The sequence below is a fragment of the Bos indicus x Bos taurus genome, chromosome 18 (genome assembly GCF_003369695.1).
Source record: "Bos indicus x Bos taurus breed Angus x Brahman F1 hybrid chromosome 18, Bos_hybrid_MaternalHap_v2.0, whole genome shotgun sequence".
NCBI lineage: Eukaryota > Metazoa > Chordata > Mammalia > Artiodactyla > Bovidae > Bos > Bos indicus x Bos taurus.
In genome coordinates this window covers 16,723,539-16,751,406 of record NC_040093.1, presented here as the reverse complement: position 1 = coordinate 16,751,406, position 27,868 = coordinate 16,723,539, and the positions used below count along the sequence as shown (strand labels likewise).

Below are 27,868 nucleotides of genomic sequence, written 5' to 3'. Positions count from 1 at the left end.
CTAATTCCCTGCCTCCTCACGGCTTAGCACACCGCGTTAGACATCTGGACTAAATTACTTCTGGCTGATGCTGAGGCTGAAATTCCAATTCTTTGGCCATCTCATGCGAAGAGTTGACTCATTGGAAAAGACCCTGATGCTGGGAGGAATTGGGGGCGGGAGGAGAAGGAGACGACAGAGGATGAGATGGCTGGACGGCATCACCGACTCGATGCACATGAGTTTGGGTGAACTCCGGGAGTTGGTGATGGACAGGGAGGCCTGGCGTGCTGCGATTCATGGGGTCGCAAACAGTCGGATACGACTGAGCGACTGAACTGAACTGAGAAAAGGCCGATCAGAGGGGAGTTAAAACACGCCCATTTGACCCTCCGAAAATGTCGGCTCCACGCCCCACTTTAAGAAATCTCTGCCACTCTCAATATGGCGTCCTGAAGTACGTCATCGGGGACGAGCCTCGGGAGTCTCGCGTTAGGCGGGCGGGGCCAAGAGGTAGGTTCTCGCGAGAGAGCACGTCAATCCCAGTTAGGCGTCGTGTGAACAGCAGCTGGTAGCGAAGGCTAAAGAGTCGCAAGAGCGGTGAGCCGGTGGGTTGGTGGCCGGGGTTGCAGGCCAGGCGGTTGCTGGAGGCCAGGGAGGCGTAGAGATTGTATTAAGAGCTCGGGAGGTATGGCAGGTGGCGTGGGGGAGAGGGTTCTCCTTCGAGTTCACGGTTACCAGAACAAGGCTGCCGGAAGTGCGCTTAGGGTTTTTCTTCTCCCTGGAACCCTGGGGGAAACTGAGGCTCGGGGTGGGATTCCGAACTGGGGGTTGCGCTGAGGCCGCTGTCTTTCCCTGCGAGCAGAAGATGTCGGACAGCGAGGACAGCAACTTCTCCGAGGAGGAGGACAGCGAGCGCAGCAGTGACGGCGAGGAGGCCGAGGTCTGTGGCCGGGACGCTGGGGGAGACATGGGGCCTGGGGACAGGACCAGGGCAGAACGGCTCCTCTGGGAGCTTAGAGAGGATCAGGACGAGCTCTGGTCTCTGGGAACTTACAGGTTGTCGGGAGGGAGAGAGAGAGAAATAGGCAAGCCCAAGTCAAGCAGAAGCACAGGTGCTGGAGGCCTTGGATAGTCCAGGTACAATGAGATAGCAAGTGATGTTTTTGAAGGACTTGACATATAGTAAGAAACATTAGTTTTTATTTTTAGGTATGCTCAGTCATTGGCGAAATATACTTTTAGTGTTTACTACATGCTAGACACAATTCTTAATCCTTGGGCTAAACCAGTAAACAAAGCAGGTTTTTAAAAAAAATCTTTCTTTGCTCTGGTGAAGGTAAACAAACATAGCTGATCAGTAAGTCATTTATTAAGCTAGAAGACACTGGAGAACCGTAGAGAAGAGAAGGGGACTAGGGAGTCCTGGTTGAACTTTCAGTAGGACCATGGTGCATCTTGGAGGGTGACGTTTGGCGGTGATGGAGTGAGTCACGTCATGTGCAGGAAGAGCGTTCCCATAAGGGGGAAGAGCAAGTGCAAAGTGGGGAGCATGTCTGTGGTGGCCAGAAATTAATGAATCCAGTTTGCCTGTGTCAGAGAGCAGCATAGCACTAACAGGAGCCAGATCATGTCAGATCTTAAAGGCTGTGGTGAGGAATTTATCCTTAACTGAGTGAGGTGAAGCTATGAGAAGTTTTTGAGCAAAGGAGGCATATGATCTAATATTTTGAAAAGATCACTGTGGCTTTGGGTCTGTTGAATGTCAGTGTTTAGGAACCAAATACAGACATTTCCTGGGACATATCTGATTGTAGACATTCTTTTATTCTGCTATTAGCCTCTTATTTATTTTTGATTTATTCATTTGTTGAACAAATGAATATTTGAGCACCTTCTGCTTTGTTCCAGAGACTTCCTAGGTGTTAGGGAGAGTGGAGCAAGGCAAATTTCTGCTTTCACAGAGTTTGCATTTAGTAGGCAATGATTACAGACTAACAAAGAGATGACACTGTGATTACAGAAATGCTAGTTTATTGTTAAAGTTAGTTGCAACACTTGTAAAAAATTTTATGTAAAAACAGGTGAGGCCTACAGCAGTTCTTTGCTCAAAAAGTGGCACCACCCCATCTTTTTTTTCACTGTACATGGCATATAGGATCTTAGTTCCCTGCCCACAGATCAAACCCATGCCCCCTGCAGTGGAAGCTCGAAGTCTTAACCACTGGACCATAAGGGAAATCCTGACACCCACCTTTAAAACTGGGAATTTCTCTACTTCCCAGAGTATATTAATTGCCATTTGTCATCATGCAGATTTAAGAAAAGGAAAATTTCATAACCTGGGTTCTGGAAAACATCAGATAGATGGAGAGTGCCATAGGCTTCCCTTGAACTGCCTCATTTACTTATGTTTCCTGTTTGCCCACTTGCAGGCATTTGATTGTCAATCCTTGTCATGCTCTTTGAGGAGTCCTTAGCTTGCCAGAATAGGAATGGGGCAAATGGGAAGATGACAAGAAAGGCCTTTCCTTCAAGCTTGGTCCTTGGTCCTCTGACTCATGGCTTCAAGACACTGAGCTTGTGGTTAAAGCCGGGTGGTAATGAGACCAGGATCCCCAGTTCCTTTGCCTGGCTGAGGTAGTGTGGTTTGTACTGTGCTAGTCTCACTTCCCTAACACCACATCGGGCTTTTTTTCCCCTCCACATTGGTCTTTTAAGTCACCTGCAGGCTCACCTGCTCTCACCAGGAAAGGCAGGAGGGCAGTGTGAGGGCTTTCCTCACCTCCAGGGGTGGGTCTGACTGGGCTTTATATTTTCATCTTAGTTGTGCTGGGTTTTCGTTGTGGCACAGGCTTTCTCTAGTTGTGGCTCGCGGGGGCTTCTCTTGTTGCAGAGCGTGGACTCTAGTTGTGGCACATAGGGTCCGTTGCATGCAGGCTCGGGAGTTGCCGCACTTGGGTTCATTTGCTCCCTGGCATGTGGCATCTCGGTTCCCTGACCAGGATCAAACCTGCATGCCCTGCTTTGTGAGGCTGATTCTTTTTTTTTTTTTTTTTGAGGCTGATTCTTAACCACTGGACCACCAGGGAAGTTCCCTGGCTGGGCTTTTTAGACAGCCAGGTGTTGACCTGGTCCTTAAAGGACTGGCTCCTGTGAATACACAGGTGTGTGTGTATGCTGAGTCTCTTCAGTCATGTCCGACTCAGCGACCCCATGGACTCTGTGTAGCCCACCAGGCTCCTCTGTCCTTCTCTAGGTGAGAATCCTGGAGAGGGTTGCCATGCCTTTCTCTAGGCAAGAACCCTGGAGAGGGTTGCCATGCCCTCCTCCAAGGAATCTTCCCGACCCAGGGGTCAAACCCAGGTCTCCTGCATTGCAGGCAGATTCTATACTATCTGAGCCACCAGGGAAGCCCTAGATAGACAGCTAGAGATGGCAAATAATGAGCCACCGTTGAGGCAGTTATCTGGTTTATTATTCAGCTTAATTCCATCACCAGGGATTAAACCAGTACCCCTTGCAGTGGAAGCACAGAGTCTTAACCAGGGAAGTCCCTGAGTGACCTTCTTATTCATCCATTCAGCAAGTGTTCTTTGAGTTCCTGTTATGTTAGGATCACAGTCTCCCTCAGGAGCCCTGTGTTGAGGTAGTTTATCAGCCAATGGTTACTCCAGGGCATGCTGAGGATGGACTGTGTCAGAGCATGTTCAAGCCCTGAGGTAACAGAGATAATAGTGAGAACTGTCTCCTCAGAGAATGGGAGCCAGGTTTGGAAAGAAGACTGCTGGAACTGCCCCAGGGCGATGATGCAGAGTTCCTGGAAATCAGGCTGTGGTCCTGATTTGAGTTGAAATAAGGGATACTATGGGCTAATCAGAATTCTGTTTTGAACAAATACAATTGACCCTTGAACACAATGGTTTTGGATTGCTTGGGTCCAATTATATGTGGACTTTTTTTTCAATAGTATATTATACCCCAGGTCCAAAATGGGCTAAATCGCGAGATTTATAATGGTGCATACTGAGAAACCCTGTATTTGGAGGGTTGCCAATAAGTTGTGTGTATATTTTTGACTGCATAGAGGGTCAGAGTCCCAACCCCCATGTTATCTGAGGGTCAGCTGTATTTTTAAAGTTGTCTTCTGTTCCCAGCCCTGGGCTGGGTGGTGTTGAGGACCTAGGAGTGTCTGAGCTATCTTGGGCCTTTCACTCAGGGACCTAGCTCACGTGGTCAGGGCTGTGATGGTGGAAGCCCAGAGGGTTGTGAGCCTAGAGAATGTGCCTGACTCTCCCTGGTGGGGAGAGGGCAAGCATCACTTCCTGAAAGAGTATTTTGATAGAAGTATGAGTGAGAGGCAGAGGAAGATGGCTTTTGTGCTGAGGACGGATGGTGGACGGTGCTAGGAGAGCATGCTGTAAGAGGCTCAGTGGGTTTGGACCTGGTGTTTAGGGGGGCAGCCTGGGGAGGTGGCATAGAGGGAGGGGCAGTGGGCACAATGTCCACTTACACACCAGGCAGCTGGGGAGCTGGGTCTTCACCTGAGGGCAGTGGGGAGCCCTGGCTATTTTAAGCAAGGGACTAAATGATCAGATTCATGTTTTAGATCATAGTTTCCCAAGACCGTAGATGCTTTCCAGGTGGGGAGTAATGAGAAGTGCTTTTAGGTGGAATAAAAATAAGACGTGAACCCACATTGAATCATTTAGTAAGACAGTTGTTTCCTTTTATTTGCACATCTTATCTTTTAATTGGGCCATGGAGAAAGTTTCATTTGAGTGCTACTGTGTCCTGAGCACCTTTCTGAAACTTGCTAGTCTCTGTGTTTGACAGGGAGAACAGGCTTTAGGCTTAGCCTGCAGGAGGCAGCAGGCAAGTTCCAATCATGTTGGAACTTTCCTTTTAATTTTATGGTTACTTTCTATTTATAACAAGTAAAGTGAAAGTTGCTCAGTCCTGTCTACTCTTTGCAACCCCGTGGATAGTTCATGGAGTTCTCTAGGCTAGAATACTGGAGTGGGTAGCCATTTCCTTTCTCCCAGGGATCTTCCCTACCCAGGGGTCGAACCCAGGTCTCCCATGTTACAGGTGGAGTCTTTACCAGCTAAGCCACAAGGGAAGCCCTATTTATAACAAGCTAACCTTTAGAGTTTTAACTTCTGAAATGTTTAAAAGCAAAAGAAGTGCCCCTTCAGTAAAATTTCCAGTGAATTTAAAGAAAAATACCAAATTGGTTGTTCTGATGTGGAGATGGTGAGAAGTCATGAAGTTAATGAGGGAAAGGTTAATGTTTGAGGACACTGTTTGGTATGAATCATTTCCTTTTGTGATTTGTATGAAAAGAGGGATTGGAGGTCAAGAGACAGGAAAGGAGGCTGGGGCAAAGGTTCAACTTTAGAGGGCAGTGTTCTGGCCCAGGCTAGGCGGCTCTGGGGAGGGAGAAGGGATAGATCGAAGAGATGATGTTCAGAAAGTAGAAAGATCAAGAGTTTGGTGCCTAGTGGGAGCTAGAGGAGGCTAGCACGGGTCTAGGGAAAGACCCTGAGGCCAGTTCGTGACATGGTGGATGTGAAGGGCTCAGACGACATCGGGGGAAGGTATCCAGGAGGCTGGTGGCACATGAGGGTGTCTAGTTCTGGGGGAAAGTTGGGGACTGGAGACAGATGGGGTTGTCATCTACAGAGACAGGCAGGGAGATCGTGGAAGATAAAAGGGCCAGAGAGAGAGTGCATAGAGGGAGAAGCAAAGTGGGCCTTTGGCTGAACCCTGATGATTGACACCAGCATTTGAGGGGTGAGCCCAGTAAGGGGAGCCTGCAGAGGAGCAGGTGGAGAGGTTAGAGAAAAACCAGGAGTGATGTGGCAGATACCAAGGGTAGAGCATTTCCCTAGGCAGAGAGAAGTCAGTGGGGTGAGAAGTCTTATGGGTAAGGACCAGAGACTGTCCACAGAAGTAGCTGTGGAAGGTGATCAATGACCTTGGCAAGCAGTGTAGACTGGAAACAGCTCTGGGAGTCATCGTCACAATGACACAGCCAAGGGAGTGGATGAGATGGCCTGGGGGAGTCGTAGTATAGAGAGAGACAGGAACCAAGGATCAAGCCTAAAGGAGAGAGAGTGTTCAGAGGCTCGGCAGAGGATAGCAAGGAGGTCTAGGGGAGGGGAGCCCGGGTCGGCTCCCAGATACCGGTTGGGTGGATGGTGATGCCGTCACTGAGGTAGGATGGCTACTAGGGAGGCCCGGCCAGGGTGGAAGGGTGTGTTCACAGAGAGCGGGTGGTGATCAGCCAGGCAGGGCTGAGGCCAAATTTAGGGATGGAGAGCATGGTGTCTGGATTTGAGGGGTTCAGAAAACTGGTTCCCCAACCCCCCCCCGACCCTGCAGGTAGAGGAGGAGCGGCGGAGTGCGGCGGGCAGTGAGAAGGAGGAAGAGCCCGAGGAGGAAGAGGAGGAGGAAGAGGAGGAAGAGTATGATGAGGAAGAGGAGGAGGAAGATGACGACCGGCCCCCCAAGAAACCCCGCCACGGCGGCTTCATTCTGGATGAGGCTGGTATGTGACAGGGCCGGCGAGTGCTGAGTGGACGCTGGACTCCGCCTTCGGTTCTGTTTGTCCAGTGCATTATACTTGTTTGGTAAATGTCAGACACCCAACGGTAGGGTAGTCTGCGGTGCCCTGTGTGCCAGCCGTAGTGAACAGCTCAACGCTGCGCTTGTTTTGTGTATTCCTCCTCACTCACACCCACTACCAGAAGACGTTGAAGCAAATCTCAAATACATAATTTTACCCCCAAATATTCCTCTGAATAACCTGTAAAATAGATCCTTTTAAAACACAGAATTAAAATACCATTGTCATGTTTTTAAAAACTAACGATATGTCGTGCTAGTCCTGAAAAGCACAGGTGACGTAGAAGTAGGCAGCTGGACAGGACGGCGGAGGCGGACAGATCCTGGCCTGGCTCTGCTCTTTTCCCCAGGGGCCCTGGGCAAGTGGCTGCCTGTCTCTCTCAGCCTCTTTACTGTTCTGTACAAGGCAGCAGGCAGGTCTGCCTACTTCAGCAGGAATATTTTCAGGGATTTGGGGGATCAAGTGTGTAAAGCACATCAAGTTGATGGCAACCCAAAATGTAATGGCCAGCTTGCAGTAAGCCCTTAGAAAACAGGGCTGTTATTTATTCACGTTATGTGGGCCCACATCATATCTACTCTTCCGTAACTGCTTTTCTGCTCGACGATTGTGGAGGTGTATATGATGTAGCTAGCTTAGGTTAAATGAGTTAAATGTAAGGAAAGTTTTCTGAATATTTGGCAGGTCCTCAATAAATTTTAACTGTTAGCATCATCATCATAGAAATATGTTTTTTCTGATGGCTGCTTAGTGTTCCATTCTAAAATACGCTTTATAGAACCAGTCTCTTGGTGGATGTTGAAATTGTATGTACATTTCAGTAGTGTAAGCAGCATTACCATGAATATCTTCATATATATTTAAACACATATATGCAAGTTATTACCTTGGCTAGGGGTTCTTAATCTTTTTTTGTGCTGTGGCCCCTTTTTAGAGTGTGCTGAAGCCTATGGAAGTGTGAGTCCCCGACCCTTCTCAGAATCATGTTGTGAAATGCATTAAAAAAAAAAGTACATAGGATTCCAAAGAAAACAATTATGGTGAAATACGGTATCTAAATATTAAAAGAACATTGTAATGTAGATTTCTTTGGTGGGCTAATGGTTAAGAGTCTGCACTTCCACTGCAGGGAGTGTAGGTTCAATCCCTAATTGGGGAAGTTCTATATGCTGTGCAATGCGGCCAAAAAAAAAAAAAAAACACTGTGATGTATGTGCTGCTTTTTTTAGCATATTGAAAAAGCAAGGTTTAATGGAGGATCTGTTAAGAATCTAATTTTGAAGTAGCAATGACTGTGAGTAATATTTTGAGGTATCTGTAGTTGTACTATGCTATGAAAGTACCAGACTTCACTGCTTAACACTGCTGTGGTTTGTTGCCATTGTTCATGATTGATGTAAATACTTAGAGATTAGTGAAAATGAAGATGCAGTTTTTTCATCTAACATAGACCGTGCAGATTTTCTACATGGTAAATCCCTAAGTCAAACTGCTGGACAAAGGGGATACATATATTTTTAAAGCTTTTTGGTACCTTTGGCCAAATATAAGCTCCCCGAAAGGTCACACTACTTGATACTCCCACCGTCTGTACAAGCGATGCTTGTCCCTGTGCTTGTTGCCTGTGCCCAGGCAAAGGGGAGTAGAACGCCACCCCTCATTTTCTTGGGACCCTCTTACCGGAGAGGAAACCAGGGAACAGAAGGGCAGGAGATGCCCTGGGTATTCCTGGTTCTCAGAGAGCTTCAGGCCTTTTCTCAAAGGCTGAGGGGGAGGGAGTCCTTGCTTAGAGAAAAGGCCTTAGCAGATGGACTCAGATCAAGAGAGTGGATAACTTGCCATCTGACACAGATGGTGGTCACTAGGGACACCCACTTGGTGGTGGTGGGAGTGTCACTGGGTACTGCCTGTGGGAAGCTATGTGGCAGTGCCCACTAACATTCACCATGCAGGGACCCTTAGAACCAGCAATTCCCTCTGAGGAATTCACCCCCAGGTGCCAAAAGATACGAGAACAGATGCTTGCTGCAGTCTGGTGTGCAGTTGCAAATGTTTGGTGACTTCAGTGTGCACTGTTGATTAGGGCCTGGTATAATGAACTCTGGGCTTCCCTGGTGGTTCAGCAGTAAAGAATCTGCCTGCAATGCAGGAGCCGCGAGTTCGATCCCTGAGTCAGGAAGATCCGCTGGAGAAGGAAAGGGCAGTCCACTCCAGTATTCTTGCCTGGGAAATCCCATGGACAGAGGAGCATGGCGGGATACAGTTTATGGGGTTGCAAAAGAATCGGACCTGACTTACCAGCTAAACAACGACAGCATAATGAACTATAGGGCCGATAATCAGGTAGCACGTGAGGCATGCGCTGCTGTGGAAGAGCTCCAAGCTAGTCTTATTGCTTAAAGAAAGAGTGGCTTAAAAAACTGTGCGGCGGGAAAATAGCAGTGAGGGGTTTATAGGCATTTCTTAGGTGCGGCCAGATTATCTCTAGAACAGAAGCTGGTCGCACAGTTGCATCTGGGAAAGGGGACTGAAAGGGCTTAGAAATGGGAGGGAGACTCACTTAACACTTACCTCTTCTGTACACTTTGGGATTTTTTGCCATGTTAAGTTTTTAGTGTAGTATTTAATACATACAAAAGAATATATGTAATGTAACGGAGAGGTTAGGTGCACGGATCCTGGAGCCAGATTGCTTCTCAGGTACCAGTTGAGAGCCTTTGGACAAGTTAGATGACCTCTGTGTATCTCTCTTACTGTGAAATTAGAAGGATGGTGGTACCTCCCTTAGGGTGGCCAGGAAGATTCAGTGAGGAATCTGGCAAGTACTCAGAGGAGGGGCAGGGCACCTGGGACCCTCACATTAAGTGTTGGCCGTTAGAAATGTAAGAGAATAATAATAAAACCACCAACCATGAATCCTGTCTTTAAAAAAAAAAAACTATGTACCAGTCTTCCCTTAATAGTTAGGAGGGAACTTTTTTGCTTGCCTATTTGGATCTTGTTTTTAAAATGGATCTGTGGGTGGTGGGAGGGAGGGATGACTTTCAGAATCAGGTGGATCCACACATGAGACTGTCCCTGGGGCTTAAGGCAGCTCTGAGGCCTTGGGCGGGAGCCTCGCCTGTCCGAGTCTCAGGGTCCTGATCTGGAAGCTGGGGGTCCGTAGTAGCCACTGCCCAGAGGAGATACCTTCTGGGAGCTGGTGTGATGAGGTCACCTTTGCCCTGGCTGTTCCGCTGACCACTCGGCGTTTCCGTTTCAGATGTGGACGATGAGTACGAGGATGAGGACCAGTGGGAGGATGGAGCAGAGGACATCCTGGAGAAAGGTGAGGGGGGCCCACCTCCGGGAGGCCGCCGGGGGTGTGGCCGAGAGGGTCTTGAGAGCCCACCCACCCCCCGCACTGTCCTGCCCCTCACCTCCTCACCTTGCTTCTTTCTGTCGTTGCCAGAGAGACCAGCTCTGCACCCTTTTCCTTTTAGGCCCATGAGCTGGGGGTTGGGGGCTGTGGGGAGAGGACTCTGGGATCCCAGGGCCCCAGAGAATCCCTTCTGGGGGTTGGGGGGGGGCAGGCTGTATCCCAAGATACCCCCCACTTCTTGGGCCAGTGCCACCCCTTCCCTGTTATTTTCCGTTCTGTGCGCCTCATACATTTCGGCTTCTCCCCCAACCACCTGGTGCCTGGCCTTTACTTTTGATTTTCAACCTTCTTGTGTCCCTCCCTTCCCCTGTCCCCAACCCATTGGTTGATTTCGCTGCTATAATTTGGCTCATACTTTGTCTGCCCTCGCCCACCACCACCACCACCACCACCACCACCACCACCACCACCACCTCTTCCTCCAAGTAGAAGAGATTGAAGGTAAGAGCTTGAAAGTGTGATTCCCCACCCTCCTCCCATGTCCTGACATCTCTCCTTCCTGCCCGTGGCACCCTCCCTTACCCCTGACCCCTGTCCAGCCCTGGGGGCTCTGACTCATGCAGGGCCCACAGGCAGGGGGTTCTGGGGCCAGATCTGGCCTGGGAAAGTATGTGTGTGTTCATGTGTGAGTGTTGTGGGGTGCAGGGGTGAGGGGCTGGGTGAGTGGCGTGGGACGGAGTTCAGGGTGTGCTTCGACAGTGGTTGTGAGTGGCTATGAACAACTGTGTGTCCCCAGCTCCTGGCCCCGCCCCCGCCCCCCCCCCCCCCCCCCCCAAGGAGGACACTGGGAGCAGGATGCTGAGCAGGCCAGACCAGGGGCTGAGGGTTGGGGGTTTCCTCAGTGAGGTGTCTCCTGCCCCAAGACCCAACTCTGACCCCCAAACCCCCACCGCTTTCTCCAGGCCCCCGCTCTTCATCTCCCCTTACTCACCCTGTCTGCCAATTTCTTTGCAGCTTCCAACATCGACAATGTTGTCCTGGATGAAGACCGGTCTGGGGCTCGCCGCCTGCAAAACCTCTGGAGGTGAGCTGAGATGGGAAAGGGTGAAACCGGCTTCCATGGGGAGATCTGGGGGCAGGTCAGCCCACCCTCCTCTCCTCAACCTTCCATTCTCGTTCACTTTCTCTTACATACCCCAGGGACCAGCGAGAAGAAGAACTGGGCGAGTATTACATGAAGAAATACGCCAAGTCATCTGTGGGAGAGACGTAAGGGCGTGTGCTGGGCCGGGTTGGGGCTGGGAGCATGTGGTCCCTTAGAAGGGTTGGGGTCTGACAGACCCCCTTCCTGCCTGACTGCCCCTCTCTCTCCAGGGTGTATGGAGGGTCTGATGAGCTCTCGGATGACATCACCCAGCAGCAGCTGCTCCCAGGAGTCAAGTAAGAGGATGGGACAGGAGGGCTTAGGTGGGAATTTTTATGGGGTGATGTGCCCACATGGCTTACTCCCTGAAGTGAATCAGGTCACAGAGTTGCACAGACGGAGTGGTGGCTGGTGGGGAAAGAAGGGAATGGCAAGTTGGTGCTTTTCTCTCTCCTTCCCCTGCCTGCGGATGGCAGGATGGAGAAGGGAGAGAGTGTGGAGGGAGAGGAAGAGCGGTGGGTGTGGTGATTTGTGTGTTTCCCATGAGGAGATAGATTTACTAAAGGGCTTCTTTTTCCTCTCCTGTCAGGGATCCCAATCTGTGGACTGTCAAATGTAAGGTGTGTGCCCTGGCCTCCTGGCCTGAGGGAGGCAGAGGAACAGAGAAGCCGCCTTGTCAGGGGAACTCGCCCTCTGTCGTCCCCGGGTCTCCTTGACCTGTCAGTCTCTTGGTCCTTCTTCCTCTGCCTCTGCATTCTTCTCTCTCCTTGCCCCGCCCTCTTCACCCCTCCCCTCTCCCTCCCTCAGTGTCTCTCCCAGGTTTTCTTGCTGTCTATGCCTGTTGCTCTCTAACCCCTCCATCTCTCTTGTTCTTCTCTCTCCTGTTTTATTTACTTTTCTCTTTTTTTGACTGCACTGTGTAGTATGTGCAGTCTTCGTTCAACCAGGGATCGAACCTGGGCCCCTGGCAGTGAGAGCACTGAGTCCTTTCTAACCACTGGACAGCCAGGAAAATTCCTGCTGTCTTACTTTATCTTTTGCACAATGACACTGTCTTTATTTTTTTAATTGAGGTGTAATTGACTTACAATATTATGTAAATTTCAGCTGTACAACATAGTGATTTGCAATTTTTAAAGATACTGCTTTCGTAGTTATTACAAAATATTGGCTATGTCCCTTGTCCTGTGCAGTGTATCCTTATAACTTTAATTTATTTTATACATAGTAGTTTGTAGCTCTTAATCCCATACCCTATCCTGCCCTCCCCGTCTCTGTCTTCCTTGCTGCTCTCTCCTGCCCACTTTTCTATGGCCTGTTCTCCGTCTTGTCATCTCTCATAAGCCTGCCTTTATTCTTCCAGATTGGGGAGGAACGGGCCACAGCCATTTCCTTGATGCGCAAGTTTATTGCCTACCAGTTCACAGACACGGTAAGTTGGATAGGCAGGCAGCCTCGGGGTGAGAGACGGGTAAAGCCCAGAGTGAGACACGGAACAAGTTCAGAGGTACCAGGTACCCCAGCTGAGCAGCACTGTCTGTTAAGTGAGCTGCTTCAGCTAGAAAATGACCCCTTTCTGGGTTGAAGGGTTCTTTTGTGCCTGTCGAGATACTGTCTTCATTCTCTCTGCATTTCTGGCAGGGTTCCCCAGCCCCTGCACCCCTCTGAAAGTCAGCCATCTCTCTTCCTGAGCCTTTTCTGCCTGAGAGTGAGTTCTTCCTGTTTACCAACCCTGGTGGGCAGCTGTCACCCTCTTACTGTTTGGCTGGGAGTCCTAGCATAGGGCAGTGTGGCTAAGTGCATCACAGAACAGGCCTGTCAGGAGAATTCCTTCCTTCTCTTTTTCAGTGTTATCAGAGTCCATTGAGCCCCTCCTCTGGGCTGCTCCCAGCATTCGGAGATGCTGAGGGTACAGCAGTGACCATGCCAGAGCTGGTCCCTGCCCCGTCAGGGCTCGCTTACGTGCAGCACACAAACATGAAGTAATGCTGACTGCGTGCAGGGCAGCAGGTGCTGCAGGAAGGGCACAGATCTATCTTTAGACTGTTGAGCTTTGAATCCTGCCCCTGTGGCTTCCTCACTGTATGACCTTGATCGAGCCACTTCCCCTCTCTGTGCCCCTTGCTTTCACCTCAGCATCTTTAGAGTTAAGTTATCTTTGAACATGTCCAACTCTAAGTCAGGGCTTGTTCTACAGCATGTGTTCAGTACATGTCATTGTTTTCAGAGGCGTAATTGTTAGTTTTGGAACCAAGGCGTGCTGACTGGTAACTTTCTCACTGAATGTAATTTGTATTAGACCAAGTGCATTGCTTTTACCTGCCGGAGCAGTGAATGTGTGTCAGTGGGACCAGTGGACAGTTGCAAGATGTGCAGATCGTGATTTTAAATGTGCTCAGACTTCTGCTTTGTGCCCTGGGGAAGATTCTAGTAACCTCATTTGAGATAGGACTGAAATGGTACATGTATATCATAAAAGCCAAAATCTCTCCATACCCGAGTCCCATTTTCCAGAAGTAACGATTGTTGGTTTGTGTGCCTTGGCTTCATAGGTGGCTCAGTGGTAAAGAACCCACTTGCCAGTGCAGGAGCCACAGGAGATGCGGGTTTGATCTCTGGGTTGGGAAGATCCCCTGGAGGAGGAAATGGAACCCACTGCAGTATTCTTGAGGGGAAAATCCCATGGACAGAGGAGCCTAGCGGGCCACAGTCCATGGGGTTGCAGAGTCAGACATGACTGAGGGACTGAGCACACAATCTTGTGTGTCTTTCCAGACCATCTTCCCTGCATATTGAAAAATGTGCCATTTGTTAAGTCGCTTCAGTTGTGTGACTCTTTGCGACCCCATGGACTGTGGCCCGCCAGGCTCTTCTGTCCATGGGATTCTCTAGGCAAGAATACTGGAGTGGGTTGCCATGCCCTCCTCCAGGGGATCTTCCTGACCCAGGGATTGAACCCAAGTCTTTTACGTCTCCTATATTGGCAGGTGTATTCTTTACCACTAGCACCACCTGGGAAGCCCCATTTTGGGTATGTGTATTGTCAAAACCAGGAAAACATGGAATAAAAACTTGAATTTCTATGTTTAAATGATTATTAAAATATCTAATACCTAATAGGTATTTTAAAAGATAAAAGGATATTATGTACATACCATTCTGCAGAGAGCGTTTTCTCAGCACCATGATCATCTTTCCATGCCCAGGAACTATAAAGTTGTTTCCATTTTTCGCTATTAGGAACAATACTCAAACAATCTAGTTGCTTTTTAAAAAATTGAAATGTAATTCACATACGATATAAAAATATTTTGCTGGATTTGATGTTCTGTTTCATTAAACGTTTTTGCATCTATGTTTGTAAGGGATTTAGTCTGTAGTTTTCTTATGTCGTCTCTGTTAGGTTTTGATATCAGGGTAATAATGGATTCATAGGACTGATTGGGAATGTCCCCCTTCTATTTTTTGGAAGCTTTTGTGAAGGAGTGGTGTTAATTTTTAGATGTTTGGTAAATTTCACCAGTGAAGCCATCTAATGCTGGGCTTTGGGTGAGTGGGTGGGTGTGCATGTGTGTTTTTTGATTATTAGTTCAAAACTGTTACCTTGTACAGGGCTATTAAGATTTTCTGTTTCTTTTTGAGTCAGTTGTAGTAGTTTATGTCTTTCTACAAAAAAGAAATATTCATTTCATTTAGGTTAATTTATTGGTGTGCCTTAAAATTCTCTACGTTTGGTTGGTAGTAGTATCCTTTCTTTCATTCCTGATTTTGGTAATTTGAGTTTTTTTCTCTTTTTTTCTTTGCCTTGGTCAGTCTGGCTAAAGATTGGTCAAATTTGTTGATCTTCTCAAGCAACCACCTTCAGTGGTCTTCCCTATTGTTTTTCTAACCTCTGTTTCACTTATTTTCCATTCTGATCTTTATTGTTTCTTCCTTCTGCTTGCTTTGGGGTTAATTTCCTTTCTTTTCTGTTTTCTTAAGGTGGAAATTTAGGTTATTGATTTGAACAAATTTTTAAGTTGGTGTTTGCAGGTGTAAATTAACCTCTAAGCACGTTTTTTTCCTATGATAATAACTGCAGTGCACATCCTTGTGATAGGGTCGTTGCACAACATGTTTCTGTGGGAAAATCCCTAGAAGAGAGCTTGCTGAGGTGGCAGTCATTCCTGGTACTGGCAGTCATGTCTCACTGTCTCTGCCCACTGGCTTGGCCCTCCAGCCCCTGCAGATCAAATCGGTAGTGGCACCGGAACACGTGAAGGGTTACATCTACGTGGAGGCCTACAAGCAGACCCATGTGAAGCAGGCCATCGAGGGTGTGGGCAACCTGCGGCTTGGCTACTGGAACCAGCAGATGGTGCCTATCAAGGAGATGACGGATGTGCTTAAAGTGGTGAAGGAGGTGGCCAACCTGAAACCCAAATCCTGGGTCCGCCTCAAGCGGGGCATCTACAAGGATGACATCGCTCAGGTGCCTGGGGCTGGGCTGGGTAGCTGAGGAGGCCAGGGCTCTCTGTTCTGTCCTCCCTTCTCTATGCTTTACCCTTTCCAGCCCTCTAATTAGTCAGAGAGCAGAACCCACTCAGGTCAGGTGAAGCAGAGTCTGGACTTCATTGCGAATACAGGAAATGGAGGACCATCTTCTGTTGGTGTTGGATGAATGTTAGGTAATGATCTGAAGATGGTGAGGAAGTGAGCCATGTGAAGTTCTCGGGGAAGAGGTGTGGCAGAAAGCAGCATGTGAGCCAGGATGGGTGAAGCAGAGTGAGCGAGGGTGAGAGTGGCAGGAGAGGAGCTCAGGGAGGCAATGGGGGCCTGTAGCCCATCCAACAACTTTGCCTTTTACTGGAGTAAGATGGGAGGCTCCAAGGGAAGCTTGGATTTTAATAGGATTACTCTGCTGACTACATGGAGATCAGACCACTGATTGTCAAGCAGGGGTACCCCCAGGGAACTTTTCACATAGAATGGAGACATTTCTGGTGGTTTTAACTGGGAAATGAGTTGATTTTAACATTCAGTGTCTGACAAGGCCTGGGACAGCCCCTCACAACAAAGGATCACCTGGCTAAGGAAACCCTGCAATAGACAGGATGGGGCCACAGGAGCAGGGAAATCAGTGAGGAGACTGCTGTCTGGGTTGCAGGTGCCGGTGGACAAGACCGAGGTTGCAGTAGTAGAGGGGGAGAAGAGGTCAGAATTGTTGGAGGCAGCGCTGCCAGGTTTGCTTCCAGGTTGGATGTGGGTGTAAAAGAAAGAGAGGAGTGAAGAACACCTCCCACGCTGTGTGCCTGAGCAAGAGGAAGAATGGAGGGGACCTGTGGGGAGAGGAGCAGGTTTGGAGGCAGTCAGGAGATTAGCTGCGGTTATGCTGGGTTTAATGGACCTTTTAGACATCCAGGTGGAGTTGTCACGTCGTCAGTGGGTACTTAATTTCAGGCTGGAGGGAAGACAGGCTGGAGAATGAATCTGGAGGAGTTATCAGCAGTTTCATTTCCTCTCATCATGCTCTGTCCCTGGCCCTTCCTGGCATCTCCTCGCCTTCCCTGAGTCTGGAGTTGGGGAGGGAAGGCTGGGGCCCTGCTGACCTCCCAACCGAACTTCTCAGGTGGATTACGTGGAGCCCAGTCAAAACACCATTTCCCTGAAGATGATCCCACGCATCGACTACGACCGCATCAAGGCCCGCATGAGCTTGGTACTGTGGGGATGTGCTGCTGGGACTGGGGAGGGAGTGCTTGATCCCTACTGGTGGCCAAGCCCTCGTCTCTCACCCTTCCCATCCATGCCTCTTTTCCTACACAGAAAGACTGGTTTGCCAAAAGGAAGAAGTTTAAGCGGCCCCCACAGAGGCTGTTTGATGCAGAAAAGATCAGGTGAGCATCCTGGGGCTGGGCTGGGTGGCCAGATCTGTGGTGTAGGATGTCCCTTTGCAGATTCTCCTGTAGAGCTGGGCTCCCAGAGCCATCGAGGGTTTAGTTTATGAGTGGTTAACTTGGCAGTATAGCCTTAGCCAAGTTATTTAACATACCTGTGCCTCAGAGTTTGCTCTGCTGCAAAGATCAGTAAGAGTAACCCCCGCTTCCTAGGATGGCACTGAGAGTCAAAAGAATTAATATGTGTGCGTGCCCAAAATAGCACTTGGTACCTAGTCAGTGTGATGAACGGTGTCACGTATTGAAATGAGATTTATCGACACATCAGGCCTTATAGTCTCTTTCCTGATTGCCTAATGCCTGGACACCTCAGATGGTACAGAACCCCTTCTGCTCAGGACGTCTCTGTCCTCCTCCCCCTCCCCAGCTGAGTGGACCTCTGGAGCACCCCAGGGTTTCCATCACCCAGGGCTTCTGGGGGCTCCAGTGGGGAGGGTAGGCGAGGAGGATGAAGAAACAAAAGCAGCCAGTGACACTTGCCCTCTGGTCCTGCTCTGGAACACATCGTAAATGTGAACAGCCAGTTTTTTCATTCTGATAAAGGCTGGATTGTAGAATGAGCCTTTTGATCTACTAGGCTGGGCTAATGCCCCCAGGCCAGGCCAGGTTAGTACTTCACATGCCTGAACTGGACTCATTTACAGCAGTGGTCTCCCCCCAGCTGGAAATGCGCTTCTTGAGAACAAACCAGAGCGACCCTTCCCCGCCCCGCAGCCGTCGGCCTGACGCAGTGCCCAGACCTGCCCAGCTGAGCACACTCGAACCCCTCTCCCTAGGTGCACCGTGTGCATGAGAAGATGGTCGGCAGGTGGAACCCAATCTGCTCCACACGCTCCCCTTTTTGAGAAGTGGACAGGCTTTCCCTCCCCACCCTAGCAGCATGGGGCAGGGTCTGCAGGCCAGTAGAGTTAAAGCACAGGCTTGGGAGTCCTAACCCCTGCATTTGAACCTTGACTCTTAGACTCATAGGCTTGGCTACCTTGGCCATATCATGCACCCTCCCTGAGCCTTACTCTCTCACTTGCCTGAGAAATGAGGGTCATATTACTGACGTCACGGGCTTTGGAGAGGAGTCAGTGAGGTCACGTGTGTGTGAGTGTTAATCGTTAGCATGGTCTGATACTTTGTCTAGCTCCTACTCACCGAGTGAGTGCCTGCCGTGTGCCAGGCACTATTGTAGGGTAAATAGTGAATAAAAGATGCTAGGTCCCTGCCCTTCTGGAGCTGCCATTCTAGGGAGATGTATCAAACAGGAGCTCATCAGAGGGTGTTAATGAGCTCTCATTAAAAATAAAGCAGGGAAGGGGGCAGCAAAGTGCAGAGGGGCAGGAGCAGTGTACCCTTCCATCGAGGCAGGGCCTTCGGGCTTTGTGAGAGGTCACTCCCACCCAGAGGGGGTGTTTGGGATGGGATGGCTCAGGCATCCCGTGTCCACTTCCCCCTTTGCCAGCAGAGGAGACTGAGGCCCAGCAAGCCTCTTAACGCCCTCTTCTCTCCCCTACAAAATCCCAGATCCCTGGGGGGTGATGTTGCCTCCGACGGTGACTTCCTCATCTTCGAGGGGAACCGTTACAGCCGGAAGGGCTTTCTGTTCAAGAGCTTTGCCATGTCTGCTGTGGTAAGGGTCCCAGAGGGAGTTGTGCTAAGGGTGGTAGGGAGCGGGGAGGCCCAGCTTTCTCCCTCCTGCAGTCCAGGCCCCAGAGCAGTGGGTTATCTGGGTTTGTCCCAGGTAATTCTCAAAGGAGTTTCCCCAGGAGAATAACCTCACCATCTTTCCAGCCCATTAAGCTGGGCTGTGCCACTGACCTTCATCTTCTTCCTTCTCTTCCTCTGGTTTTGGGGCTCAGATCACAGAGGGTGTGAAGCCCACACTGTCTGAGCTGGAGAAGTTTGAGGACCAGCCAGAGGGCATCGACCTGGAGGTGGTGACTGAAAGCACAGGTATGAGGTCACGGTCGGTAACCCAGCCCAAGGAGAGGGCGGCCCATGGTACGCAGCCCCCAGGTTAGCCTGTGTCTGCCCCGCAGGGAAGGAGCGGGAGCACAACTTCCAGCCCGGGGACAACGTGGAGGTGTGTGAGGGCGAGCTCATCAACCTGCAGGGCAAGATCCTCAGCGTGGACGGCAACAAGATCACCATCATGCCCAAGCACGAGGACCTCAAGGTAGGGGCCGCACCGCCCGTGTGTGCGTGCTGGGTTGCGAGCATGATGAAAGCATGGAGCATTCCTGAGCTCACTGGTTTTAGTTTGCTTGGGGTGGGTGCGTCTGACACTTGTCCAGGCCCAGTGGTGTGTGTCTGGGGTGAGGCTGTCTCCAGGTGGGTCTGAGGAGGTCTCTGTAGTCTGGTGTCATATGTCTTGGGGATGGCCCATCTCTATACAGGGTTAAGGCTTGTCCAGGCTGGGGCAGGCTGAGGGTGGTCCCAGTGGCCTGAGGTGGTCTCCAGTTGGGGGCGTGAGCCTGGCGTGGGTTGTGGCCCGGACATTCTGGGAATACGAGTGGAATCTGAAGGCGGGTGGGCACATGGTCTGTGGTGACTTCCTTAACCTGCTCGCTGACCTCATCCCCATCCCCAGGACATGCTGGAGTTCCCGGCCCAGGAACTTCGCAAGTACTTCAAGATGGGGGACCACGTGAAGGTGATCGCTGGTCGGTTTGAGGGCGACACAGGCCTCATCGTGCGGGTGGAGGAGAACTTCGTCATCCTCTTCTCTGACCTCACCATGCACGAGGTAGCTGGTGGGGGGCTGGGAGCGGGGTGGATGTACACGGAGCCATGTGGACCCTGCTTCACCCACTCCCATCTCCTACAGCTGAAGGTGCTCCCCCGGGACCTGCAGCTCTGCTCGGAGACGGCATCAGGTGTGGATGTTGGGGGCCAGCACGAATGGGGGGAGCTGGTGCAGCTGGACCCCCAGACCGTGGGCGTCATCGTGCGACTGGAGCGGGAGACCTTCCAGGTGTGTGTGCTGCACGTAGGGGCCTCCTCTCCCTCCAGCTCTTCATCCTGGGAGGTGGCGGAGCAAGGTGGCCGAGAACCCAGACTGCTCCGGGTGCAGACCTGGCTCTGTCATGCGGAGCTCACTGTGTGACATCGGTCGGGCAAGTGCATGTCAGTTAGCCTCTCTGTGCCTCAGTATCACACCTAGTGAAAAGGAAGTAGCAGCGGCATATGCTTCATTAGCTGTGACCGAATCCCCGAAGTCAGATATGTACCTGGGCACTGGGTGCTGGGCTTAAGGGCTGGGTACAGCTGGTGTCTTCCTCCCCTTCACTGAGGATGTGGCGGCCAAAGAGTATAAATGCTTAGGACCCTGGACTCTGGATTCACATCTCAGCTCTTTTACGTTCTGCCGTGTGACTCTGAGCTAGTAACTTGCCCTCTCTGGGCCTGAGATTTTCCCTCTGAAATGGGAGCTGTAACAGCACCCACCTCAGAGGGAAATTTTGAGGCCTCAGTGGAATCTTGTGTGAAGAGTTTAGCACCCGTCTGGCACAGAGTGATGGATAGACATTAACTGTTATGTTAACGTTTGTTCCTCTGCTCATCTCAGGTCCCTGATGCTCAGTCAGAATGGAGTCTCCTTCTAGAGGGTGTTCTGGAATGATGGGGACATTTTTGGTTGACCTGGTGCCCAGGGGGTGGTTCCTAACATCACCTGCCCCAGAGTCAGGGAGTCTAGACATCCTGCAGAGCTTGGGACAGTCTCCCATAGGAAGAACCATCCCACTGCAGGGAAGCCCTGCCCCACATGACGCCTTTCCACTCTCAGCCACTCGGTATCCCCTCCCGTCCCTCCGTAGGTGCTGAACATGTATGGGAAGGTGGTGACTGTCAGGCACCAGGCTGTGACCCGGAAGAAAGACAACCGCTTTGCCGTGGCCCTGGACTCAGAACAGAATAATATCCACGTGAAAGACATCGTCAAGGTCATTGACGGCCCCCACTCGGTGAGTATAAGCTTTGTCCCATCTGTTACAGCTGAGAGATTTGGGATGGAGCGTGGCCACGAGCTGACTGTCCTTCCCCCGTCCAGGGCCGGGAAGGCGAGATTCGCCATCTCTTCCGCAGCTTCGCCTTCCTGCACTGCAAGAAACTGGTGGAGAACGGCGGCATGTTTGTCTGCAAGACCCGCCACCTGGTGCTGGCAGGGGGCTCGAAGGTGAGGCGGGCATGGTGGCACCCTGGCTGCTGGCCACCTGGCTCAGTTCTCTGGTCTTCCCTGGCCTCAGGAGTGACACAGATGGGCAGATGTCAGTGTCTGTCTACTGGCTATCTGGCTCGGTTCTCTGGTCTTCCCTGGCCTCAGGAGTGACACAGATGGGCTTGGTGTCCATTTGGACAGATGGGCAGATGTCAGTGTCTGTCTACTGGCTATCTGGCTCGGTTCTCTGGTCTTCCCTGGCCTCAGGAGTGACACAAATGGGCTTGATGTCTACAGGAGGGCAGATATCAGTGTCAGGTCCTTGGCAAATTGTGAAAAAAAAGGGCTTTGAGATTCTGATCTATTTACCAAATCATTTATTCATTCAGTTTTATTGAGCACCTGTTAGGTGTTTGACACTGGAGTTGCGGCAGTGAACAATACAAAAAAAACCCTGTTCTGGTGCTGCTGCTCTGGAGATGAACAGATAAATAAATGCATGCGTAGTACAACTTGGGCTGATGATGAAGGATAAACCAAGATAAGGAGATAGAGAGTATGGGGGTTGCTGCTTTAGAGAGGACGTTAAGGACGGACTCAGCTCCTTGAGGAGGTGGCATTTAAGCCAGAGACTTGAAGGAAGGGTTGGGGCGCCCCATGCATGTCTCGGGACAGCACAGTTCCTGAGGTGGGATTTGTAGGAAATTGTGCAGAACCAGGTATCCGAAAGGAAATCAGACGTGGGATCTGGGGAGCTGGGATCAGGAGATGGTCTCCTCAGGGCCCTGCAGATGGAATGCGGAATCCCCATGGCTTGCAGTTTGTATATCACCAGGGGTTTAAATTCCTGACCACCACGTGGTAGTCCCACTCCTTGCCTCTTGATTGACAGGCCCACAGTGGCATAGGGGTGGCAGTTTTCCTAAAGGGAAATGGAGCCATTGTGACCAGGAGGAGGGAGGGATGGCTCCTGGGCAGGTTCACACAGCAGACGTGGGATGTCTGGGGTCTGGGAACCTGTCACTCAGGCCCTGGCTACCAGTTCACTTCTTGTCCCTCCCCCTAGCCTCGTGATGTGACCAACTTCACAGTAGGAGGCTTCGCCCCTATGAGCCCCCGGATCAGCAGCCCTATGCACCCCAGTGCTGGAGGTGAGGGGGATCTGGGGTGTGGTTGTGTCTGGGGGGTGGAGGAGGGATGTTGTTCAGCCTGCACTCACTATCTGCTTTGAGCCGGCCTGCACATGGTAAGACTCACAGCCCAGGGGAGACCCGACCCCCAACCCCCTGCCAACAGTGACAGTCCAGGGTGGTCAGGGCTGTGAAGGGAAGGCCCAGGGCTCTGGTGGGGGGCCCCCAGAGGAGGCTTCTAACCCAGAGGTTGGGGGGAGTCAGGCGAAGAGGGGGCTGGAAGGGACCTTGGCTATGGGCACAGCATGTCGGGGGGTGGACCAGGGACTGGTGACATTCTTCCTTCCCAGGTCAGCGCGGTGGCTTTGGCAGCCCAGGTGGCGGTGGTGGTGGCATGAGCAGAGGCCGAGGGCGGAGAGACAACGAGCTCATTGGCCAGACTGTGCGCATCTCCCAGGGGCCCTACAAAGGTGACCTGCGAGGCCGTGTGGAGGCCCGGGGAGGGGCGTGGGAGGAGAGCCCGCCCGCTGACCTCCTGCCTCCCCACCAGGCTACATTGGTGTGGTGAAGGACGCCACGGAGTCCACTGCCCGCGTGGAGCTGCACTCCACCTGCCAGACCATCTCAGTGGACCGCCAGCGCCTCACCACTGTGTACGGGCCAGGGCAGGGCTGGGAAGAAGGCTGTTGGACGGCGCGAGGGCCCTGCTTACCCCACTTGTTCTCTGTGGCTACAGGGGCTCACGGCGCCCAGGCGGCATGGCCTCAACCTACGGGCGGACACCCATGTATGGCTCCCAGACGCCCATGTACGGCTCTGGCTCCCGCACACCCATGTACGGCTCTCAGACGCCCCTCCAGGATGGTGAGCATTCCCAGCAGATAGAGATGGGGGTGATGTGGAGGGGTCTGGAGACAGGACAGAACTGATGGACACATCTCTCTCCCGTTACAGGCAGCCGCACCCCGCATTATGGCTCTCAGACACCCCTGCATGATGGCAGCCGCACTCCTGCCCAGAGTGGGGCCTGGGACCCAAACAACCCCAATACACCGTCACGGTGAGCTGGGGCTGGGGCAGGGTTCCCTGAGTGTGTTCCCGTGTGCGTGCCCGTGTGCATGAGTGGTTCCACTGTGTGTCCGTGGAATGGTCAGGTCTGTGTGACCTACCCTGAGTCCTCTGCTCCCAGCCCCAGGCTGGTTATGTGAAGGAGGGTAGGCCTTACTGGGGCTGGAGGCAAAGTCATTTCCCCAGCTCCCATCAGAGTAGCGATCTGGGATTAAGACGTGGGCCTGGAGACAGAGTGTGTGACCACCCTCATGTGGCTGGTTGTATGACCTTGGATGGACAATCTCATCTCTGTTTCCCAAGTCTGGCCACCTGTGAAAAAGAGGCCTCTGGATGGGGCTGTTTGTGAGGATGAAGTTGCCTTGTCTTGCCTGGTGTTCCGTGCTGTCCTAGAGGCGTTTGCTACCTTGTTGTGATCACCATAGTCATTCTCAACAGACCTCTCTCCCCAACAGGGCTGAGGAAGAATATGAGTATGCCTTTGATGATGAGCCTACCCCATCCCCACAGGCCTACGGGGGCACCCCCAACCCCCAAACACCTGGCTACCCAGACCCCTCGTCCCCGCAGGTCAACCCACAGTACAACCCACAGACTCCAGGGACACCAGCCATGTGAGTCCATTGGGGCTAGCCCTTATCAGCTGCTGCCAAAACCTTCTCGCTGCCAAAACCTTATTGCTGCCAAAGCCTCCTCACTGCCATCACCTCCTTCTCTCGTTCTAATATTTATTTATTTGGTGCATTGGGTCTGCGTTGCCTCATGCGGGATCTTTCATTGCAGCATGTGAACTAGTTGTCGCCTGTGGGATCTAGTTCCCTGGCCAGGGATCGAACCCAGGCCCCCTGCATTGCAAGGCGGATTCTTAACCACTGGACCACCAGGGAAGTCTCTTCTTTCCTCTTCTAATGCCCCCAACTAATACCTGCTTCACTCCTTGTCTCTACAGGTACAACACAGACCAGTTCTCCCCCTATGCAGCCCCCTCCCCGCAAGGCTCCTACCAGCCCAGCCCCAGCCCTCAGAGCTACCACCAGGTGGCGCCAAGTCCAGCAGGCTACCAGAATACCCACTCCCCAGCCAGCTACCACCCCACACCCTCGCCAATGGCATATCAGGTACTGGTCAACTTACACGCCCTTGAGTGTGCTGGGCTAAGATGGGCCTTGGGCCTGTAGGGACACCCAGGCCAAATGACCTGTTCCCAGCAACCGCATCCCCTTTTCCCTACAGGCCAGCCCCAGCCCAAGCCCTGTTGGCTACAGTCCGATGACACCTGGAGCTCCTTCCCCAGGTGGCTACAACCCACACACGCCGGGCTCAGGCATTGAACAGAACTCCAGTGACTGGGTGACCACTGACATCCAGGTGAAGGTGCGGGACACCTACCTGGATACACAGGTGGTGGGGCAGACGGGTGTCATCCGCAGTGTCACGGTAAGTAAGGCCCCAGCTGGCGGGTGGGCAGGCATCCTCTCCTTTGGGGCCCCCAGTCTCTGTGGTTACTGGTTTGTCCTGGTTTTCATTGTTGTTGTTTGTTTTTCTTATTGTCTATCCACATCTTCCAGTAGCTGTTTATAGCTTGAGTCGTAGATATGGAAAGGTTTGGCGTGCAAAATTTCACAAGGCAGGGAGTTCTGCCTTTTATGCTCATGGCCCCCATCAGCCTGGGAGATCTGGTGACTGGCACCCAGGAGTATGGTTACTTTTTGACAGTTCAGTAACAAGAACTGAGTGCTCCTCTGTGCCAGGCTTTGGCTTAGCACCAGACCCCCATGCCCCATGGGCACCCATAGCTTCAGCTTTGCTGACCCTTCATTCTTCCTAGTCACTGAATTCTCTTCAGCCTCAGGGCCTTTGCTCGTTACTTTCCTTTGTCTAGAACTCTCTTCCCTCCATTCTTTGTCTAGTTAACTCCTACTCATCCTTCAAAGCAACACCTGGGCTGTCCCAGGTCTGTCTCTTGTGGGTTCATGTAATTCCTTTTCATGTTATCTACCTGCTGCCTAAAAGCTTAAAGTTTACCCATATGGGATTCTTTGATTACCAGATCTGTATTTTCTTTCTAAGTAGCCTCAGTTTCTCTATGCGGGACTGACACTTTGTTGGCCTTTCAGTAAATATTAATTGAATTAATCAAACAAACACTGGAGATGAAGACAGCTCCAGCCCTACCCTCACAGATCTCACATTCCTGTGGGGGAGACAGACGTGTCCCCAGACAGCCTGAATGACCAGAGCTGGGATATGGGAAGCACAGAGGGAAAGGGGAGCTATGTGAACCCTGGGGAGGCACCTCACCCAACTTTATAAGTGTTCAAGGAGGGCTTCTGGGAGAAGGTTAATGTCTGCGTCAAGACCTGAAGAATGAACAGGAGAAAGCCGAGGGAAATGGTGGGGAGGGGGCTGAGGGTGCTCTAGCTAAAGGGCATGTGCAGAAGCCTGTCGGGGAGGGAAAACCTGGCATATGTGGGCAGTTGAAGTCTATTCATTGTGGCTGGAACTTAAAGAGTCAAGGGGGAAGGTGAGTTGTGAGGCCAGAGGAGAGGCTAGAGCAGGTTACATGCCAGCCTGGAGAACTTGGATTGTGTCCTGAGGACACTGGTGGGTGGGCATCTCAGCAGGGATGGGATCAGATGTGTGGTTGGGAATTAACTCACTTGTTGCTGTGTCATAGGCGGATCAGGTGTGGTGAGACGGGATCAGGGGCTGGAAGCCCAGGGGGAGGTCAGGTTGCACTACTGGGCTGTGGGAAGGAGGGAGGAGCCTAAATGGACAGGCCGGGGACCCTGGGGCCATCCTCGAGACGGGGCCCAGGAGGAGCAAGTGTCGGGTGAAGCTGAGGCCAGTGTGGGACACGAGTGAGGGGCCTGAGCAGCAGTCTCCCTTCTGCCCTAAGTTAGCTTCATGCAGATGCTTCTCTTGCTGGTCTGATCACCCTGCCCCGCCATCCCCTCTACACCACAGACCTCAGGCCTTGGAACCAGGCCCAGCCTTCCCCTTTCCTGCCCCTGTGTCACCTTGGGAAAGTGACTTCTTAGAATGAGTCCTGATCTTGTGTCCGTTGAGGGCAGGGGATTATCAGTCCTGTGTTGGGAGCTGGCCAGGCTGACCAGGCTGTCCCCACCCCCAGGGAGGCATGTGCTCTGTGTACCTGAAGGACAGTGAGAAGGTTGTCAGCATCTCTAGTGAACACCTGGAGCCCATCACCCCCACCAAGAACAACAAGGTAAGGGAGGGCAAGGGGACGTGGGTGCGTGGGGCTGCTGCCGTGGCCCTGACCCCATGTGTTGTCCCCCTGCAGGTGAAGGTGATCCTGGGTGAGGATCGGGAAGCCACAGGTGTCCTGCTGAGCATCGATGGTGAGGATGGCATTGTCCGCATGGACCTTGATGAACAGCTCAAGATCCTCAACCTCCGCTTCCTGGGGAAGCTCCTGGAGGCATAAGGCAGGCAGAGTGGACTTTGGCAAATAATCTGACAGATGGAGAACATCCCTCTTTCCTTCCCTGGCCCTTGGCTCTGACTTGGGATCCAGGGCCAGGAGTAGGGCTAGCCTGGTGGTTCAGAATTTCTTTTATTTTCCTTTCTGCGTTCCTATCTCCCTCCCTGATAATTCATGGGAATCAGAGTAGAGTCTGGGGGAGGGTCCCCACCTTCTTATTCCCCACCTTCCCCAGCTTGCTTTTGTGTTACGATCTTTCAATAAAAAACTGTTTGGTCAAAGTCCTGTCTGTTTGTGTTCTGGTTTGTAAGTGGGGTCACTTGCAGACCCCATTTAATACCTTGCTGTGGGGTCTTCAGCAGATAATGGTCCTACTTAAGCCTCATGTTACTCAATGGACATGAGTTTGAGTAAACTCCGGGAGTTGGTGATGGACAGGGAGGCCTGACGTGCTGCAGTCCATGGGGTCGCAAAGAGTTGAACACGACTGAGTGACTGAACTCAACTCAGCTCGACTCAAAGCCTCATCTAGAAAATGATACTCCCCACCCCAGAGACTATTGAATGTATGAGAAGACACTGGACAGAAATTTTAGAACAGAGACTACCATGTGATTGACAGTGTTACATCTAACTCATGCTTGAGTTAAGTGAAAATTAGTATTCCTCTGCAAGGAGATCAAACCAGTCAATTGTAAAGGAAATCAACCCTAAATATTCATTGGAAGAACAGATGCTGAAACAAGCTCCAATACTTTTGCCACCTGATGCAAAGAGCCGACTCAGTAGAAAAGACCCTGATGCTGGCAAAGATTGAGAAGGGGGCGACAGGACAAGATGATTGGATGCCATCACTGACACAGTGGACATGAGTTTGAGCAAGCTCCGAGAGATGGTGAAGGACAGGGAAGCCTGGCATGCTGCAGTTCATGGAATCACAAAGAGTTGGAACACGACTAAGTGGTGGAACAACAAACCTGCCACAAACCTAAATAGGACCTGTGGTTGCAGGCTCCAGCATCTGATG

The 27,868-nt window shown here is 51.5% G+C and overlaps 1 protein-coding gene across 6 annotated transcripts; it reads left to right on the top strand.

Annotated features, from left to right (window-relative positions):
- The first annotated feature begins 474 nt into the window (after positions 1-474).
- On the top strand, positions 475-27,122 carry SUPT5H (SPT5 homolog, DSIF elongation factor subunit). 6 transcript variants are annotated; one of them, XM_027515845.1, is made up of 30 exons: positions 475-579; positions 845-922; positions 6,367-6,532; positions 9,873-9,938; positions 10,461-10,472; positions 10,986-11,055; positions 11,172-11,240; positions 11,346-11,411; positions 11,705-11,735; positions 12,479-12,547; positions 15,335-15,586; positions 16,724-16,813; positions 16,921-16,991; positions 18,564-18,669; positions 18,899-18,992; positions 19,079-19,215; positions 19,630-19,785; positions 19,867-20,013; positions 20,858-21,004; positions 21,091-21,216; positions 22,265-22,349; positions 22,679-22,798; positions 22,879-22,981; positions 23,065-23,192; positions 23,283-23,388; positions 23,852-24,010; positions 24,346-24,514; positions 24,630-24,833; positions 26,530-26,625; positions 26,701-27,122. In XM_027515845.1, exons 2-30 carry the CDS (start codon positions 848-850, stop codon positions 26,842-26,844), a joined length of 3,264 nt encoding a protein of 1,087 aa, XP_027371646.1. In that variant the 5' UTR covers positions 475-579; positions 845-847; the 3' UTR covers positions 26,845-27,122. The 6 variants fall into 6 exon arrangements, with proteins under 6 accessions (XP_027371646.1, XP_027371647.1, XP_027371641.1 ...); XM_027515846.1 differs by lacking the exon at positions 10,461-10,472; XM_027515840.1 differs by having other exon boundaries at positions 26,530-27,122.
- The last annotated feature ends 746 nt before the right edge of the window (positions 27,123-27,868 follow it).